Source organism: Helicoverpa armigera, chromosome 3 (assembly GCF_030705265.1).
Source record: "Helicoverpa armigera isolate CAAS_96S chromosome 3, ASM3070526v1, whole genome shotgun sequence".
Classification (NCBI taxonomy): domain Eukaryota; kingdom Metazoa; phylum Arthropoda; class Insecta; order Lepidoptera; family Noctuidae; genus Helicoverpa; species Helicoverpa armigera.
The window spans coordinates 13,201,140-13,221,430 of NC_087122.1; the positions used below are offsets into that span (position 1 = coordinate 13,201,140).

General features: G+C 34.5%; 1 protein-coding gene across 2 annotated transcripts in view; it reads right to left on the reverse strand.

The window, feature by feature from the left end:
• LOC110379308 (metabotropic glycine receptor) overlaps positions 1-20,291 on the reverse strand; it is a 116,652-nt gene that overhangs the window by 46,033 nt on the left and 50,328 nt on the right. For both annotated transcript variants that reach the window (XM_049836445.2, XM_064043379.1), the window contains exons 2-3: positions 7,371-8,129; positions 324-507 (exon numbers count right to left, since the gene is read on the reverse strand). In XM_049836445.2, the coding sequence (XP_049692402.2) occupies positions 324-507; positions 7,371-8,129 (943 nt within the window). The remainder of the gene's footprint in view (positions 1-323; positions 508-7,370; positions 8,130-20,291) is intronic.

The following is a 20,291-nucleotide window of genomic DNA, read 5'->3' on the forward strand; positions in this document are numbered from 1 at the left end:
TTATGTTAGGTAAGATTTTTCGTTTTCATCTTGTATCTATTGCCTTTTATTTCACCAAAATTCGAATGAGACATCTTTGACTAGAAAAGTTTACATTCACCCCTCCTACTTTAAAATACTCAAACATTACTGAACTTTTAAGTTCTTCTTAAAACTATTTATGTCAAAGAAAACGTACCTAAGCGAGACAGATAGAATTTGAGACGTTTGAGCTGTGATTAAATTGAGTTCCGCCGTTCTTTCTGTGAATGCATAGTTTATGATACAAGTTACAAAAAATAAAAACGGTTAAATTAACTCTTTAATTTAAAAAATAAACTTACTTGAAAAAATAACTGCCATTACTATACCCGAAGAAGGGCACGGTATAAGTCAGCATCCATATATTGCCGCCTCCGCAGTCATAGTAGGGTTTTGACCACTTGCCGTCTTCGTACGTAACTGAGAGTATCTCGTCGGGTTCCCGATCAGTGTGCGCTGTGTCGTTGTATGTGTACGTGTTGAACCCTGGAAGAGAAGGTGGATTTAGAAGCTGGTATTTAACAGTTGATGTGCTTACTATGATGTTGCGGTTGATGCCATAAACCCCAGCGGAGCCCACGAGGGCCAAGGCCTGCCTGGGTTGCGGGATTGTTCGAAAGAGTTACCGCGGTCCTGGTACACAAAGGGCTTAAGAAGGAACATGATGGGTTTTAGTCAGTAAAAGCGTGTGTTTAGCTGCACTAGAGAAATGTTTACTTGGGAAAGTTGAACTTAAATACTATTTGTGTTAGATTTTATCGTTGTTGAGCAATTTCATGATTTCCATGGTAGGCGTGAAACAGATATCAAGACGATGACTGTCAGGTAGAATTCAGGCCCTCGGGATTTTGAATTGGCTACATTTATTACATTTTTTGTCTCCATGGTCAAAAGTACGAGGCTACAAATCGAATATTTAATCCTGGTCATTTTTATCAATTTGGAAAAAATATTTGAGCTTAATCCGTACATTTCGTACTCAGTAGGTAGCTTATATTAAGCCAATCAATTTTTTATTTTACACATACCCAGTGCCAGTGTATTAAACATATATTTCGTACGTTTTAATGGAAAAATCCATAATAGACAGGGGAAAGACAGGTGACACGTGAAAACTGGCAGGAGATGGGATTACATTGTAATATATTCCACTTTCATGTATTACAATATTCAATAATAATTTAAATCTTTAAATATGCATATTTTAATATTTTTCAAGAGATACATAGTAAGTAAATAAAAACGCACTAGCTTTTGTCTATCAAAATGAATGCACTATCAAACACTTAAACAATTAACTTTTTTTTTCAAATGAGACAGTAGTTTTGAAATTAGCACGAACAAACAACCAAGCAAGACAATTCCTTAGCTTTATAATATTAATATATGTAGATCAGTATACCTATTTATATTCAACTCTGCAACTTTCATAATAAAAACGTAACGTATATGTTTTCCTATTGTCCCACTAATATGAAGTTTCCCGTTCACGACCGTTGAAATTGCTCAAAATAGCAGAAAATATGAAATACGTATGATTCGTAAATAATAGATTTCTTTCAGATATTTTTCCTCAATGTTCGTTAGGTTTATTATTTTTTATTGGAACGGTTCTTTGTTTATGTGCTTTGATTACAGTAGTTTTATCCTGTTAAACTACTGAATAAGATGCTTGTTTTGTTGTGATTAGATTTTTAATTAATGCAACAAGCAATAGTTTCTTCTGTTCTTAATTTAAGGCTATAAATATAACCAATGGTTATTTGTAAAGGTCGCATTTCCTATGTAAAGAAATAGGCAATACAAATAGGAGACTCATTAGCAAAATAAAAGATTAATTATAAGGAAGTGGTTTCTTACATAATTGGGAGGATATCACGTTGATACAGACTTTTATGTTATCGAATAGGGTAACATTCATTTTGGTGGAGTCTGTTTACTAAATTGTCTTTAAGATCGCGACAGAAGGACTTAACAATAACTAGAAGGAATTACCTTCCCAATTACAATAACTACTATTGAGGATTATATACTATAGTTTTAGTACCTACGTCTTCCCTAAGTTTAATTGCTCTCTAATTAAAACTTGCAAAATAAAACATAAATAAGATACGAAACATTTCAATCCCAATAAACAAACCATCCCCCGCGGCCAATGAATCTTTTTAATTGCGTCCATTTTCCACTGTTTTCCTCATTTCAATATGTGATGAAAGTCATTAGTGAAACATTAAATTCCGCCATATTTCCGGAGTCTCATCAGGCTTCTCTCATTCGCAATACATTGCATTTTTGATGGCTATAAGCAGGAACAATTATGACCGTTAATAATCATGGACGGACGAAGCTCGTGAATTTATTATTAATCATGATTGGGATGTTTGGGTGTTCGGAAAATTGGACTTATAGATTGCTGTATGCTGTTGAGATTCTGTGGCATATACCAACTGTTCTGTGGCGATGCTGGTTAAAATTACGGGCAACAGCTAGTAGAAAATATTTTTAAAATGTCAAAGTTGAGGATATTATTTTGTACTGTCAATATAATATACCGAATTAACAAATGACTGCTAAAGGCTTTCGTTAATCCTGAAAAACAGAATGAAATAAAAACGTTACTCCTTTTACAAAATTCCGTTTGTACATTCAATGTTTTTTACAAAAGCAGAAGATGTAAGTAAAAGAATTCTTGTAATTTAAAATAACTTTGGTAGACATATACACAATTTACTTATCGTCTTAAATTCATAGTATAAAGCTGAAGTTTGTTTGCTTGAACATGCTAATCTAAGAAATTACTGTTCCTTTTTGAAATACCCACCCAAAACAAAAATGTGAAAGACTGCCAAGTTCGATAATATGGGAATGCTTCGCCTATAAAAGAAGTGAGATCTGAATAAGTACCAAGTTCCATACACATACCTCAGTTAAAAATAGTTACTTTTTAATGATGTTACTTGGCAAGTTTTCATACACCTTGTTATAAACCTACTAAACGCAATGAATCAAGTATTTAATTTTCTATTAAAACTTGCCAAGTAATCATCATTAAAAAGTAACTATTTTTAACTGAGGTATGTGTATGGAACTTGGTACTTATTCAGATCTCACTTCTTTTATAGGCGAAGCATTCCCATATTATCGAACTTGGCAGTCTTTCACATTTTTGTTTTGGGTGGGATTTCATTTATTTTTGTAAGGTTGTTTATTTTATTTTTTTCTTATGATGAAGTTAATTAAAGTCTCATTTATACTATCTTTTAGATTTTTTAATATGCACTATGTTTCTTACAAAGAAATGAACTAGATTAACTATGACTAGATTTACCAACTGACTGATATGACATGTTATCATATATTATGTTCGTGGATCAAAGTTACACATTCGTTATTTTCGAAAGTGATTCACACTTGGCCGTTTTCAGATTTTTACTTTACTTTGACTAAATACAAACCTTTGTACCATTCGAAGATATATTATATAAATATAGATAAATTTAGTTCGTTTTAGTTCCTTAGGGGTATAAATTTACACCGGGTATAAAACACCTTCATTATTTTGAAACCGACTCACACTTGGCCATTTTCAGATTTTTCCCTTTACCTTGACATAAAGACCTACCTCCATGCCAAATTTCAAGTCAATACGACCATTGGAAGTGGTCTAGGTTTTTGATGAGTGAGTCAGTGAATCAGTCAGTGAGTGTATAGTAAAAATAGCGATTTTCTGACGTCAATATCTCAAGACCTACAATAGGTATATTAATGAAATTTTGTATTTTAGATAAGTGAGGGGGTCTCAACAGATACTAGAAATTTGATATGCGTAAATAAAATAGATTTTGAGTTACAGGGGGGTCGAATTTGGCCCGAAATGGTTCGTGTAATATAACCCACGGCCGGTGTGTCGCCTTTTTTGCTCGAACTTGGCGGACACACTGCCGTGTGTCTAGATTTCTTAACAACGAAAACTATATTGCTATTTATCTGACTACACAACTGTAGTTTCCATATTATAACGCAGGCGAAACCCACGGCGGAAGGTAGTATGTATACATATTAGATACTTAGATACTCTTATTTCTTTACTCCGAGTAAATATATTTGTAATACTCGTAAGATTCAAGGAATGGTCACTAATGGAATTAATAGCAAATACTGGGAAGGTCCAGCTATTGATAATGTCTTGTACGCGTACTGCAATCCTATTGGCCCTTTAATAAATTAACGTGAGTCCGATTGCGAGATAGAGTAATTACTATATTGAGCATCGTACGATAAGGTCAATTAAGCTGGTTTGTAAGGTTGTGGTCATAGATTAGATAGCGGGAGCGGGAGCGATTTTAATGCAAAAAGTTTCGTGGTGTATTTACATACTTTTGGTAAATGATTAGGTTTTCGCGTATAAATTGCCAGTCCAGTGTTCAATGTAAATCGTTTCACTTGAGTATTGTTTTCCTTAGTTACGTTACAAAACTAGATTTTATCAACGATTTCACCAGTATTCCGTAGGTATTATTCCGCGCACCTAGGTAAAACTTGCTTTCAGCCTTCTTCCATAAAAGGGTTACATAATACCGAAGGGATACAGCTAGTATTTGTCGGTTCAATATTTACGGTTAAACAGTTTTATAATATTTCTTGATCAATATTGTCCTTCAGCTCTTATCTCATCTTACAAACGATTTCTAAAGCGAAGCAAAAAAAGCACCTTTCAGTACACTACAGTCAGAAAAAAAGTACGATTGTACCTAAACTAAACTTCCAATCGACTCTCAGAACTTTGGAGTAGAAATAAACAGTTCGGCCCGTTTTCACTTTAGTCCTAGAAAAACATTGTCCTAGTCGTAATTTAGTAAAAGTTTAGCACAAAAGAATAAATCCCGGCTTAGTACAGTATTTATTTTCTGATTTCTTTGCTTTTGGCTGATTAACATTAGAACTTGGAGTGGTGGTATTGTGGTCTTATTTTTTGTGAGTACGTCTCGAAAGTTGAAGGAGAATTGTTTGTTTGGAGTGATGAAGTGCTTTTGACCAAGTGTGTGATGAAAATGGGTAATGTTATTGATGGCAAGGCTACGTAATCTATGTAGGTACACGATATCATAAAGCTGAAGTTTGATTCTTTGTTTAGCGCGCTAATCTCAGGAACTAACCGGTCCTGTCTGAAATAATATGTCGATGTGACAGCTCACTTTTTTGAGGCAGGCTTTAATTTTAATCAGGGTCCGGGAAGTTCAATGGGACGCGGGTGAAAGCGCTGACTGAAGTTAATTTAATATGACATTAAGATGGGATGTTATTTTTGCAACAGTTTTTTAGTAATAGATGCTTCAAACGACAAGCACTATACAAAAAAATAAACAATGTAGAAGTTTTCACTCAAATCAGCTGAAGTTGTTGACAAATGTAATAAAACTAACCATAATACTAAACAGTTTGTCCTCGGTTACTGTGGTACCGTGCTAATTGAGAACAAACCCCGACTTCTTTATTGTGCAACGAGAACAAACTTTCTTAAAACAATTCACTGTGTAATGTGGTTGTAGAATGGTGCAAGTGAAGAGATTATTCTAATTTCCTCTGTTCTGTCCGAAAACTTTACTAAAATGAATCATCTAATAATACCATTTCTAATGATTAAAATTTAACTTTGTTCTTTCTGAACCCCTTTTGCGTTTCAGTCAATTGTCAGACACGCACGACAGAATACATAGTCAGACCAGACAGTCCTGTCAGATGAATCCCTTCCGAGCATACGCTGCCAATTTCTAGCTACCCGCGGGCCACGGGATTGTCACTGACGAATTCGTCAAACTGTAATGATTATTTCACTTTCTATATAACAGTGTAGAAGATTAGTGACTTTTTAAAATATGCTTGATCTAGCCACAACAAATGCAGGTAAACTTTGGGAAATACAATTCCTACCTAGTCAATTTCTGAACTGCACAGTATATTGAAGTATTCCTCTTGTTGGTGTGAAGTCCGATTTTCAGGTTCAAGAGATTAAAAGTATTTCCTTGGATAAAAGGGAAGTACTAAAACGTTATTGGCTGTGGTTTTGTATGGCAGAACTTTGAAATAGTTTTGTGGAATAGAATGGAGTCTAAGTTGTAGTTTACCGGGTATTTTATTTAACGATTACACTTGAGTTATTGCAGTTTGAGATTTTTATGCTATTTAAAGAATTTTGAATTTTATGGAATGCTACGGCGGATCACGGCATCAACACATATATTGCACACCTTTGATATGGTTTCTTATCGACACTAACATAAATTCTATTTTCTATTTCGAAGGCTGTGTTTGCTGTCACACAATTAATATTTTATTCATTTTGATAACCTGATGTGACAAGGTTACATGAAGTAGATAATAAAGACTTTTATACAAAACATAAACTATTTTGATCAGTAGAGGAAAATTACCAAGAAACCCGAGAATCTCTCAAACGTCTTACAAGTCAACGGAATAAATATTTCAGACACAAAGAACTTGGAGCCTGAATTGACAAACTGCGTACATCAGGCGAGGGTTGACGCAGTATTGTTTTAAATAACGATAAATCGATAGGAACAAATCCTTCGAGACCCCTGACTTTGTTTCTATAAACAGAAAATTGCTAAATTCTTGGGAAACGTTGAATAATTTGAAGGCACGAGAATTTTGTACGAAAACAAACTTGATTTTATGAAGGGTTTCTGTTCCTAAGTTGTATTTGTTTTTGATTGATTTGGGAAGTGGTGGGTTTCTTATTCATTCATTTGGCTTTCAGATTTAATCTATTGAATTAATTTACAAATGCTGAACCATAACACCTGTCAATTATCTTGTAATATAGTTGATACAAAATATATTGACTTTTGGATTAAGAATCTCCATTGAACGATTGAAAGCGCTGTTGAAAACTAAAACAGATATTAAACTTTTTAGTACAATCCTCTACGTTTTAAAGCCTATCAATGTGGTGTACAACACCAAACGACGGGCAGACTCGAGTATCTTTAAATATTTGATACAAGCGCAACCTGAATACGTCAATTTCTAGTCGTGAAGCTCTGAAACTGTACAAATAGTAGCGGGCTTTTATTTAGTAGTTTACTTTGTGTTAACGTGACATTTTGATATGTTTTGCATTATTTTTCCAAACTTATACTTGAATATACCTAACTTAAAGTGTAATGAATTATAATAAAGTATATGCACCGGTTAGGGATTAGGACTTAAAAAAAAGATAAATTTCAATGATATTCCCTAACATATTATATCTAGAACATGTTTAAATACTTCGATATTTACAATGATATTGTCTTTAAATCGCTATAAGTTTACATCTTATCACTCACCTCTTCTAAACTGATTGTGGTTTCTGATCACGCGCTCAGCGTTCTTGCGCGCGATGTAGAACCACTCCGATGTGTTGCTCAAATATTTGTATTCTACCGCCAGATCCTTCGCTAGTATCGGGCCTTCGGGCAAACGGTACGCAAACGGACAGAACAACTGATAATCCTTATACTGCAACTGGTCATAACAGTTCCCAGCTGCAAATATATCATCGTCAAACTCCACCATTGAAAACACACTTGCATGCAGCAAATACTCATTATGCATCACAGAAGGACCCGCGTACTTCCACAGTCTTGTCAACATATTCGCTCTATTTACAGCCACGTCAGCTTCTATCCTAAATCTTTCTTGTGCGTACCTGTCTACTACACCTTCACCCAAATTCAAATGAGTGCCAGCTGTACAGTTCTCACCAAGCAAATGTTGCGTTTCTATCAATCTTAGGAACTTTGTTACAACATCTTCGTGAACTGGCCTTGAAATGGTAACATTTTCAGCTGTTCCATTCAGGTCTCTTAAGTCAGAGTTTTCATCTAAATTAGTTTTGGTGTCGTTATTATCGTAACTATGTTCTACGTTAATGAAGTGGTCGACTAATGACACGTCGTCCGTGGTGACTTCGTGTTTGGAGATCGATGTGTTGTTGAAGGGTTTTGGGAAGGTGTAAGATTCTCTGAAGCCGTCATCGTCGTCTGGCGCCGCGTATGGCCTTAACGCTGCTATCACAGGGTCTTCACCGGATTTGTCGATACTTTCTGTAACAAAAGAAAATAAAATTAGATTATTATCGGCCAAATGATCTCTGACATGAAAACGGTCTGACAGACTTTTGTTAACTTAAACTGGATGTTGTTTTAGGATCGGGTATAAAAGCATTTGTAAATCAGGGTTAAAATAAACAATTTTTCATCGAAAATCATCTTATGAAAAGTTATTGTATTCATTGAACCGTATCAGTGGTTCGCATAACTGTACCGCGAAAGGATAAAGGTCAGATTATAACGGTTAACGGAATCAATGGTTTCCATTTAAAGTTTCAATACAACACACAGTAAACCATGAAAGCACTTTATATTAATTTGTATTTACTGAAGTAAAGGGGAATATAATTAGCGTGAGTCCAATGCGTTAACTGGCTCTTACATTTCACGCGAAATAACGAACAGTAAAATGTGAAACATTTTTAAATCAGGTTTAACATAATATAGGTATTTCTGGATTTAAACTTTTGCAGATTTTTTCCCAAATGAAATTGGGGAAAATGTGAGGCTTAAATTCAATGATGTGATAATATTATGACGGCAGATTACGTTTTAAATTACTTTCTTTGGGGAAAGAAAAATACTTTGCCATTAGGCTGTGAAGGTGTTACAGCTTTGGCTGAAACAATCTGTGAGGTTAAGCTACGTTCCACGTGTAGAAGGATTATATATGAACTGAGGGATTCTGTTAGACAGTATGTCTTGTTACGAGGAATGGGTAATTTGAGAATCTGAAAACCATATTGGAGCTTAAAAACTTGTATGGTAATTGGCGTAGTGTTCTTTTGAGCAACAATGAATAATCTTAATGGATATGAAGTTAGCCTAAGGCACATAGACGGTGACAAAATATTTATGCAAAGGAAAAAAGGACCGATAAAGGGATAGGAAACTCGTATAGGTATCTATTATAAACAATTGAACAAAGTAGATCCCTCCAAGGACACAAAAGCCCAAATAAAGAACGAAACGAAGTTTTATCTAACAAAACACTTCAACATTGCTTCACAAGTATTCAATTTCCTTTTTCGTATATAAACAGCTATGTAAACAGGAAATCAAATGCTGCAAGTAAAATGGAACGTAACCAGGGCACGGCTACGTTCGGTTCTACGCATGCATAAGCTAGTAGCTTCTAGGGGACCAATCTTTTATAGGTCTGACGTTTGACTGCATACGATTTGTGTAGCTTACGCTCTTGAGCTTATACCTATTTATTTATTTATACTGCCTTTTAAAGATGGCGAATGAATTGAATACCATCTTTAAGGGAAGTGGAAGTTTTCTGAATTTATTTTATGAAAATATTTTGCCGTTGGAGTGGGCTGTAATTTGTGGGCCAAATTAGACCATAGGTTGAATGACTGTGCTGGCTGAATGACCATTATATGGACGAATATTTTTGCTCAAGTATAGGTATGCCATACTAGATGTTACAAAAAATAAAAAATCTAAAACAAAATACCTCTACCATTTTTCCACATAACAAAGCTTGCACATTTTTATAGGCACGTCACAAACGAATTGATAAAGGCCGTTAGAAAAAACTTCCAGGAATCTAAAACTAGCGGTCAAAGCTACGTGGGACTACTCGTATAGAAAGGTTCCATTTTTGTTCTTATTTCGGGCCTCTACCTTCAACGTTATTGAATTTTTGGCCCACTGTGGAAGAATGGTTGTATTATGCAGATGGCTCTAGTGTAGTGCCATATTGTGAGCTCATCTTTTCAAAAGGGCAGAGTAATAAGAGTTTAGCAAGTTCTTTTTTTATCCTGTGGAATGTGGTAGGTCTATGGGATTATTATTTTCAGTATGGCCTTATGATAGAGTGTATTCGTGGAACAAGATGTTGTGCAGTCCTAGGACCTTTTGTATTTACTGTGAAACAAAATATATGCTATATTTAACCCTAGACAACTAACCTTCGTCAAATCGACGAATACGCGACACAAAATAGGCTATATCTTTTAAAAGCGGGCGCCAGTGATCGTGTCGCGACTTGTCAACTCAGTGCCTCTCGCGCTCTTTCAGAAAGCGGTTGTGTGCGGCAGGTAAGTTTTAAAGTTTTTGAGATATTCAATATTTAGTCGTCGTTTCGACGAATGGTTAGTGTTTGTGTCACTTTTCATATTTAAATTGAATATTTTATTTCGCAGTTTTCTTTGTGATGGCTTCAAAATAACCACTATCGGAAGAAAATATTACTATAATGTGTCAACTCTGGGACAAAAGATAATGAGCCGTCGTAATTATATGAAAGAATTGCATTCCCAACTTGTAAAACCGTGGCTCGAAACACGACTGCAAATGCCCACAATGCCCACGCATACAAAAACGAAAATACAAAATGTATTAGGGATTGGTACTGATGTTGAAGGTGGTGATCGTGACGAAGTGCAGTCAACGTCGAGAAATGAGTCTGTATCGACAGGTCAAAATATAAGAAAAAGGAAAATTTGCGGTATATGTTCCTATAAGAACACACAGAGAACTCACAGTGCAGCATCGCAATCTGCGGTGAACATAAGATTGATTTCTGCACTAGTTGCGCAGACAAAAAATAGCTTTTATATATTTTTTTATATTACTTAGATCTCGTTCTATAAGTAATTAAGAGAAAAATATGATTTTTTTTTGTTTAAATATTTTTGTTAATTTTCCAAAAAATAACGTTTTTTTGATCTCATGAAAACCAAGTGCTTTACTAAAAATGTTAAGTTTGAATAAATATTTCTCATTACTTTATTTTTTGTAGTTTTATTTGTAAATGTAACCTATGTTATTTAATTGTTCAGAAGAATTTAGATAAAAAACAGCATAATTCACCTAAAAATACCGCGTTAAAAACATGTTCGTCGAAACGACGAATGGTTAGTTTTAATAGGGTACTCTGGAAGGTTAGTGGTCTAGGGTTAAGTTTTAGAGAATTATGTGCCCTAATTACACATTAAAGTAAGATACGACATTTTATTAGTAAACTTTTGTGATCTCACTTGGTTTTATAAATGTTTCAACTGTTCCCTTGATAACAATAAACTAACGAGCACGGGTCCCAGGTTCGATTCCTGGTTCGTGGCATTTCGTTTTGCTCGCTCGAGAAGAAGACAAAAGGTTTCGATATAATTACAATAGTTTCTAACCGCGTGATAGTTGATACTTTTCTATACATAACTTGATTAAGACGAAGGTGGTATAATAACTTGAAATACCTTTGTATGAGATTAGTTTTGATATAGGATCTTCAAAGCTTAACACACTGTTAGCTGTCATAATAGTATCATATTAAATTGGTTTCCGTAATTAGTGGTCCGTCCTCAATTTCAAGTATGCGTATAAACGTTCTTTGTTGTTTTGGTAACACTGTATTGGCATAAAGGAACGTTTGTTTGTTACAGCATTCGTGGCATAGATGTTTTATATAAGAAAGCGAGTAAGCCTTGAAGCACTTGTGTGCTTGAATGCTCAGTAGTGGCCGAGACGGCGAATCCAAAGACTGATTTAGAATTGTTTAAATGAATTTTGGCATAGAGAAGGTTTGAAAATGGAGAATATAGTGTTATACTAGCATGCTATGTGCCCCTTGTATAGCCGTGGGCACACAAGCAATTACAATTAGGTATACACTTTTATTCCTTAGAAACAATATCTACACAAAATAATTTTACTAAGTATTTCACAATCAAACAAAACAAATAATCTAATCTTACCCAAAAAACAGCATCCCCTTTCCCATACAAGCATGATTCATTTGACATTGCCAAAAGTTTGCCGAAAGTCAATATATACTAGAATCCTTTTGACAAACGCTCTTTCACTATTTGAGGACAAGGGCAGCCCTTAGATTTGGGGATAACCGACGAATTGCGAGTGTTTTTATCAACGGGTGAATGTAACGATGGGTGGGGTGAAGTGGGTAATTTTATTGGGTCTGTGTTCCACTATTTGGTACGATGTAAAATTATAGGTTTTTTTGGTAGTTTTGTTGCTGGGTTTGAGATTAATGGGTAGAAAAGTTTTTGTTGATGTATGTAGATGGACAGATGGAAACTGAAAGTATAAATAAAATGTTTCCATTCACAGAAAAAGAGCTAGATTTTCTTACGTAAAGTGAAATCATTATTCGGTGTATAAAAATTACGTATAAAAGATGATGAAAGATGAGCTCGTGGCAAAGGAAAGTTACATTGGTCTACTGATCATAAGGTTGAGCAACGCTTGGTGCGGTCTTTCCATGGATGGGGACCATCTTATCATAACAAGTTCCTCCGTTTTTCGAAAAGCACTTTAATAACGTATGGTTAGACTGAAAGTCAACCTAAACATTGTTGAGAAAAGGCTAGTTATATAACATTCAACATATTAGGCAATACCGAGCCTCTTTTTTCGCTCAAACAAATATACCCACAAGAACATTTTTGTCCCAAATACATACGCAGCCTACATCTATTATTTCTTTACTTCGCTCACAATCACGAAAACAAATGAATACTTTATTCCCTCTCTTTCCTCAACGAAAGAAATAAACTATAGTTAATGCAATATTTATAGAGCTATTAGGTTTACTGTTCCCGTTTATATAATTGCCAAATATTCAGTGTTTTACTGGAGACGAGTAAACCGGTTAATGTTAATCACTCGTTGAAAGTGCTGATGTTAATTTCGTTCGGTTTATTGGCAGTAAAAATGCTTGTAGAAATGGAGGAAGGAGGTTCTATTTTGGTCCACTTTTTATTTGTAAGATGTTTTTAAGACTATTTGTTTAATTCTTAGTCTCAATGAAAACACACATAAGTGATTGGCACTTATGATGTATTTGGAGATCGTAACAACATTTGCAAAATTACTCAAATAAGGGTAATTTTGGCCGTAAGGCCTAATGTTAAAGGTAAAAAAAAACGTTGTTTATATAATAATATACCACACATAACAGTCACTCAGTGGTTTTCAAATAAACATAAATGTTACAAACACGGCAACATACCAGAAACCTTCAACAAAATAGGCACAATAATCACCTCAATTTTAGCCAAATATCACCAAGTCAAACAAGAGCAAAGCCGACGATGATGCCAACCTAAACCCCGTTTGTTCCTCACTTTTTACAGCGTCAATAATTTACTTAAACAGTGTGCAAACGTTGGACCAGTAAAGGGGATTTGTAGAGAAACGAAATCACAGCTATATTCCCCAATAAAGGGGGATTTAGTTTATGAAGACTACAAATCGCGAGTTTCATTACACGTCGGCCCGAGGAATTGACTGCCAGTATTATGTATTGAAAGCAATTTCGCCGCGCCTCTGCCTGATGTATTGAAATTTTATGTAGGTAGTGTTGTAGAGTTTTTCGAATTGCATTTCGACAATGTTGCAATAGTAATCAAGGAAATTGTATGTCTTCGTGCCTGAAAACAGTACATAATATGAATTGATTTTGATAACAAAATTCACATACCTAGAGAAAAAAAATATCTCGTTTCATAAAGTCTGAAACTAGCGCTCACTCAATAAGAAGATGAAATCAGCAATATGGCGTGCATTCAAAAAGTACCTTCTCTAATATTGTTTAAAATACAGTACAATACTTAAATCTGCACATAATTTAATTATACAGAAGAACTTTCCACCCTAAATTACCTCACGATATTTTTTTTAAAAGAAGCAAAAATAAATAATCATATTACAATTTACGTGTCAACCATATTCCGTTAACCAAATACTCTCAATGAACAGTTAAAGTAAACTGTTGACGTAACACAAGTATGTTTGTGTTTATCCAAGGCTTTTATATTACCGACAAATATTTTAACCAAACACCGTTATGTTATGTTAATTTTGTGTTAACAAACTGGGGAACTGTTGTATTTATCCGCAGGTTATGAAAAATACAAGGGAAGTTGAATGTCTCAACTTTTACAAACTTTTAAAATTAAGTTTGGTTGGTGAACTAGAGAAAGATATATTGTACCTACTGTGAATATACTGGTTCAATAATCATTCTTTTTCGGTACAATTTTAATTCTATAAAAGCTTGGAACATCGGTCCCAGACACAACAGAAAAGCTATTGTTTATCAAATATCAAAACAAAAACTTTCTGCATCTGCACTACGAATTAACTTACAGCTATAACCTGCAGGGATCCATAAATTACATAAAATATCAAAATTACAGTTCTGCTCCCAACGACAGTTTTTGCTACCAACAATCCATTTTCCACAGGGTTCTAAATAACAATTTATCATAGAATTGACACCGCAGCTTGTTCCCTCTGGGCGTGGTATTCTATATAATAAACATAATATAACAAACGATGTGCCACCACAAGCCGGATCTAGATTTATTGAGTTTCATAACCACTGACGATTTGTCACAGCAAATGCCTAGCGCGAAATATTGCTGTAGGCTGGATACAGATGGCCGACTTACGAGGCTGTGCACTAATCGGTGCCGTCGAGATAAAAACGTCTTTTTCTGTAAAGTAATAACATCGCTTAGTGATTTGTATTTTTCTTAAAATGTGACTATCGCTTTTAACACAAGTACACTTTTTTGCGTGAATAAATTGTTTTTCTTTCATTTTTAACCTAAAACCATGAAGAATAAATTTGATATAAAGATGAATAATGTCTTAAAAAGGACATACAAAAATGCACATGAGTTGTGTGAAAGATTAATTGCCCAGTATGAATAAAATCCAGTGTAAATTATCATGATAATGACAATGACGAGTTCCTTCGTTCCGGCTGTCGTTTCAATATCTTGCCGGCCGTCTTTACAGGCAGTCAGAAGCCAGAAAGTCTGACAACCAGTCTTATGCAATGCTATAATTGGTTTGCCTCTTTGTAACTGATTGATAAAACAGTCGCTCGTTTGCAACAAACCTAACTCATACGTCAGTCACAGTTGCGGTCTCCGCTGTCAGTTGTGTTGTTGTGTTTCACGCAGAGCTAATCTTTGAGCCTACTCTACTATACTTATATACCAATTGTACATGCTAAAGATTAATGTGGAAAGCGAAGATGAATAGAATTAGTTAGAGACATCTGCTGTTGTTCAGTTTATGAATTATTCTCTTATGTTATAATCATCATTACAGGGCTATACATTGTTTTCTTATAGGGCACAAAATCTTGTTTTGATGAAAAGAAGAATGCGCTTAGTTTCTTTACCAAACTACGCCAGAATAAGGAATATTTAACCGAGTTGGTGACACGGTTGAATATGTAGTTTTGCCTGAAGGAATCGAATTTAGAACAGGAATGGCACGCTTGCCACCTAAACAATCTTATATATATTTTTTTAACAAATTAAATCGTATATACCCCTTTGTTAAACTATACAAAGTTAATATTTCACAAGTGCTGAAAGCATGTGGATAACTTTACAATATAACTGCCTCGTCAACTATGTTCTGAAAACCTTTGAGTTTCAGTTACAAAATCGAATTAAAATCTGTTACGTAGCACTCATACCAACAGACAATCAAATTACTTTGAATACGAGGTGAACTGAAAACAATATGCATTCCTATGTTTTAAACAATAAAATCTTTATTATTGGATTATATTGTGTGGTTCATTCAAAAACCTACCTAATTGTTATACGCATTGATACTGATTTAGCAATTTTGTCTTGTATCATCAGTGACTGTGGCTGACTAATCTGCGTGCATCTGAAATTACTTATCTCTAGAGACAAGAAACATGGAATTGGAGGAAGCTACACTAAGAGATGTTTGCATAAATCATAAGGAGTCTGAAATCAGCAGAATCGTTCACGTAGACATCCATAGACTGGAGTCTACAGCATTGCCCAACTACCCGGCCAGCCAATCAGCCAATATTTGGACGACAGTTTAAATGGTATCGGAAATTCCATTACATTTTTCAGTCAACGTGACAGTTTTAATATACTTCTCCATATTGATAAAGATTAGCCGACCAAGAGCCTATAGTCTGCTTAGGATCTTAAGAGTAACATTGTCTAATGTCTATCCAAGAGATTAGCATACTACGTATATTCTGTATCTAACCACCGAGGCTCCCCCAATTTGTCGTCTTCCACTGTAACAGAACACCCACATTATATTATTATACCTACATATACGTAGGGGCTCAGTGACAAACGCACATATTCACTGTAATAATTCATACTGTAATACTGCTTTGACGGTTTCTGAGCGAATATTTTGGACACCTGCCTTTGTGCGAAATAACTGTTGTTACTTATGTATGTAGGTATGTATGTGGGTATGTTTGGGAGAAACTGAGATGTGAATGTTTGATGGGGTAGTGAAAGTTTGCTTTATTTGGTGTGTTTGAATTAGATCTAGAGGAAATGGCATTGATATTACAATGATAGTTAAAAAAATAAAAAGTTATGGTTGCCCACTGGGTTAAGAACCAACTTTTCCTGTATGAGTGTTCGATTTCAGGTCAGGCAAGTACCAATTCAACTTTTCTAAGTATATCTTGGACACCAATGACCAAGTTTCGGAGGGCACAATAGACTGTAGGTCCCGGTTGACATTGAACATCTTTGGCAGCAGTTACGAGTAGTCAGAAACCAGTAAGTCTGTCAATCAGTTTTATCTCGGAGCCTTGGGTTGCCCAGGTAACTGGGCTGAGGCGGTCAGATAGGCAGTCACTTCTTGTAAAACATTCGTACTCAGCTGCATCCGGTAAGACTGGAAGCCGCCCCAATATACCTAGTTGGGAAAAGGCTAAGCAATGATGATGACACAAATATATTTTAGGAGCAAAACACATAGTCTAAAACTAGTTTTCCAACGAAATACAAGTAAAATCATTGTAATAGCACTGATAACATCTAGAACATTTAAGAAATAATGAGTATTATGAATAATAACATCTTGTTAACAAATGAGTTCCTAGCCGAGAGCTCGCTCTGAATTACAAATATTACAAAGAATATGTAATTAATTCAAGTTATTGGGTGTGGCTCTTAGATACGAGAGAAAATTAAGATGTTGGTTTCTTGGAAAAGATCAGGGAAAAGTAAATACATTTTCCAAGAAAGTAATAAAGATAATAACTTTATAACAGCGTTTTGGTAAGATAAAATGTGTTCAATGAATGAATATGGATGGATGAAAAAGCAGGTTTAGATCGACGAAAAGATACACCTGACAAATAACATGAATATGAAGGGAGCTGTTGTCAGTATGACGGCTAACAGAGAGCTAATCTATACACAAGCAAATTGAAAATCGTATTATTTAGTTACCGCATACTGCATATACTACATGGACTGCTGTTACTTTTTATTTCCCAAAAAAAATCTTTTGTATGACTCCAACCTCTTATAAATCCGAATGACCCATAACGTACTTCCTAAAAAGAAAAAAGGCAACAATAATTCACGAAGAGAGATTGCATAAAATCCCCGGATTTACAGAACGCGGTTTTTGTGGCCACACAATGAGATGAAATCGTTTAATTTTGCGAGAACACCGTCTCTACTGTTTTAAATTTAATTACAATCCCCATTTATCCCTGAGGCATTTTTTGGTCTGATTTACTGTTCAGCTATTTTTGTAGGGCAAATTTCTGGAATAATTGATTCCTAATTGTATATTCTATAAAGACTTTTGAACATTCATTGGTTCTGTAGTTGTTCGGAGCTTCATAACTTCTTAATTGAGTGGCGATTTTTATGGATGATTTATTAAGGATACTGAGTTTTTGTGTCGGTTTTTGTTTGGATTAGTAGGTCCTTCTGAATATGTACTCGTAGAATTTTGCTCATTATCTATTGTGTTACATAGATCGTTACTTATTATTTTAATCACGAGAGTAACTGTTTCTGTCTGTCAATCGCTCTTTAACGCTAAAGCTACTGAACCGACTCAAATTAAATTTGGTACACAGACAGTCTTAGAGCTTGAGAAATGACAAACTACTTTGAATCCACTCGCGAGAAGTAGTTCCCTCCAGACGCGGAAAACAGCTGTCATCAGAAGTTAGTTGTTTACATAATGGATTTACACACAAACACACCTAAAACTATGCTACATTCATACATAGCTGTAGGAATATCTGACACAACTTCCAAGGCAGCATTGACACGTCTACCGACAAATGATATCATGTTCCACTAGCGTTCTCTCTGTTATGACTGATAGCGGTTCCTATCTATGTGGCTCAATTTTGAGAGGGGACGTAAATGTGAGATCGTGTTTTGTTTTTGGTGGTGAGATTTTTTTTTAAATAGAAGAAGCAAGTACAAAGATATAATGGTAACAATGAGTGAGAATTTTTGAAAAAATGAAAAGTAAGTAGGTTTAATTGTAACAATTAGTTTTTCACAAGTTTTCTTCTACATTAATACATATTTAGTTTTCTTATATAGGTACACGTGAACTTTTTTACAAAAAATATAAACTAACTTTAAAAGACACTGAAAGAGACAAATAAACCTTATGTATTTTGGGAAGTCGGTTATAAGACAAGATGGGCATTTGCCGGGCAGCGGGATCGTTCGAAAGAGTTCGAAAGAGTATAAAGGGCTAAATAAAGAATATGAATGATGGGTTTTAGTTAGTAAGCGTCACACACTAACGTTCTTTACGATAGGTAGGTAAATAAAATCGAATTACGATGTCAACAAAAACTATCTTTATCAAGATAATTTTTTTATCATTTCTGTTTTTTTATCATGCTAGTCATCTAGTAGAACTTCATAAAAGGTATTAAAGGAAAATATAAAAAGTAATGCTTTCCCCGTTATCTATCTAAAGTGGCGTGTTCACGACCTATTAGGGAGTTCCGTTTCTCTTTTGTTGCAGTCAGTAAAACGCACGGTAAGTTTTATTGTCTTACTAGACATGCAGGCTTTTTATAAGTATCCTTGGCAGACGTTACTTCTAAGTATTTTCACCCCTCTTTATAAGGTGCTGATTTATTTTCTGCTTAAAAAAACGGAGACTTGTGAAAATTATATTAAGGTTTGTTGCTCACAAAAACTACCATATGGATTCTGAAGAAACTTGGCAGTAATATAGTTTATTCATTAGAATATTGTATAGGCTACTTCTTCCTATCCGAGTGCGTAGAGTAGTCCCTACGAAATGCGAGTAAACCATTGATGAAAGCGCTAGTTAATAAAGCACTACAAATGGTTATTTCAAAGCTATTTTATTACAAAAAGACATACAAAATATAGCCACATACTATTAATTGATTAAACCAATAAAGAGAATTACTATTAAAATAAATATATTCACCGAAGATATTACCGAATATTCACCAAAGATTTATCTCAAGCAATAATAAATAAACTGTGAGGGAATATTGTTGTACTTGAGAGCTTTTAGTTAATTAAAAGAAGAATGATTTACCGAAATATTAATTTAATACAGCTGTATTGTTTTTATTTACTGGCTTTCTGGCTGAAGACTTGTCGTAACGACCAAAGATGTTCAAATGATTCTACCAATTTAATGTGCTTACTTGCCTTGAATATCTACATACATTTTCCTAACAATTACTTATACACATTATTTCTTTTATTTTCGTTAATATTCGTACATTCCGTCATTATCACTCTGTTTGCCAAAATCTGATTGAAATTGGCTTTCATAATACTTCAGATTTAATTCACCATAAGCGCTTGTTCGATTTTAAATGAACATAAATCTACATACATAATTTCTCAAAACACCATAGCGACTGATACAGAGCACAAACTTCTCACTCATTAACCAAATGAAGCATAAAGTGAAGATTAAAAATCCAATTTAAACGAGAATTTAGAAGTTAATTAGCTGATTCAACGGTTCATCTAAAACAAGCTGACTAAGCGCCAATAAAGTTTTCAATGGAAGCTGGGAAGAGCCAGCATCTTTCCAGCGAGTACTTTCATCTCTAAAGATGAATTTTCTTTGTGGAGAAATAGTGAAAAGCGTTATGACTTAATGAGGTCTTTAACGAAATAGTTTATCTGTGTATCTAGTATGATAATGTCCTCAAGAAGGTTACGATTTTGTATTTTTATGTATGTCGTGTTAGTTTACTCAGTAAAGATATAGATAGTTATTTGAATAAAATATAAGTATGCATTACAAACAGGTTTGCAAAGCAAGATGTTACATAAAAAACTGTGTCAAAGAAGTTATTTTCATAAGAACTAATAGTAT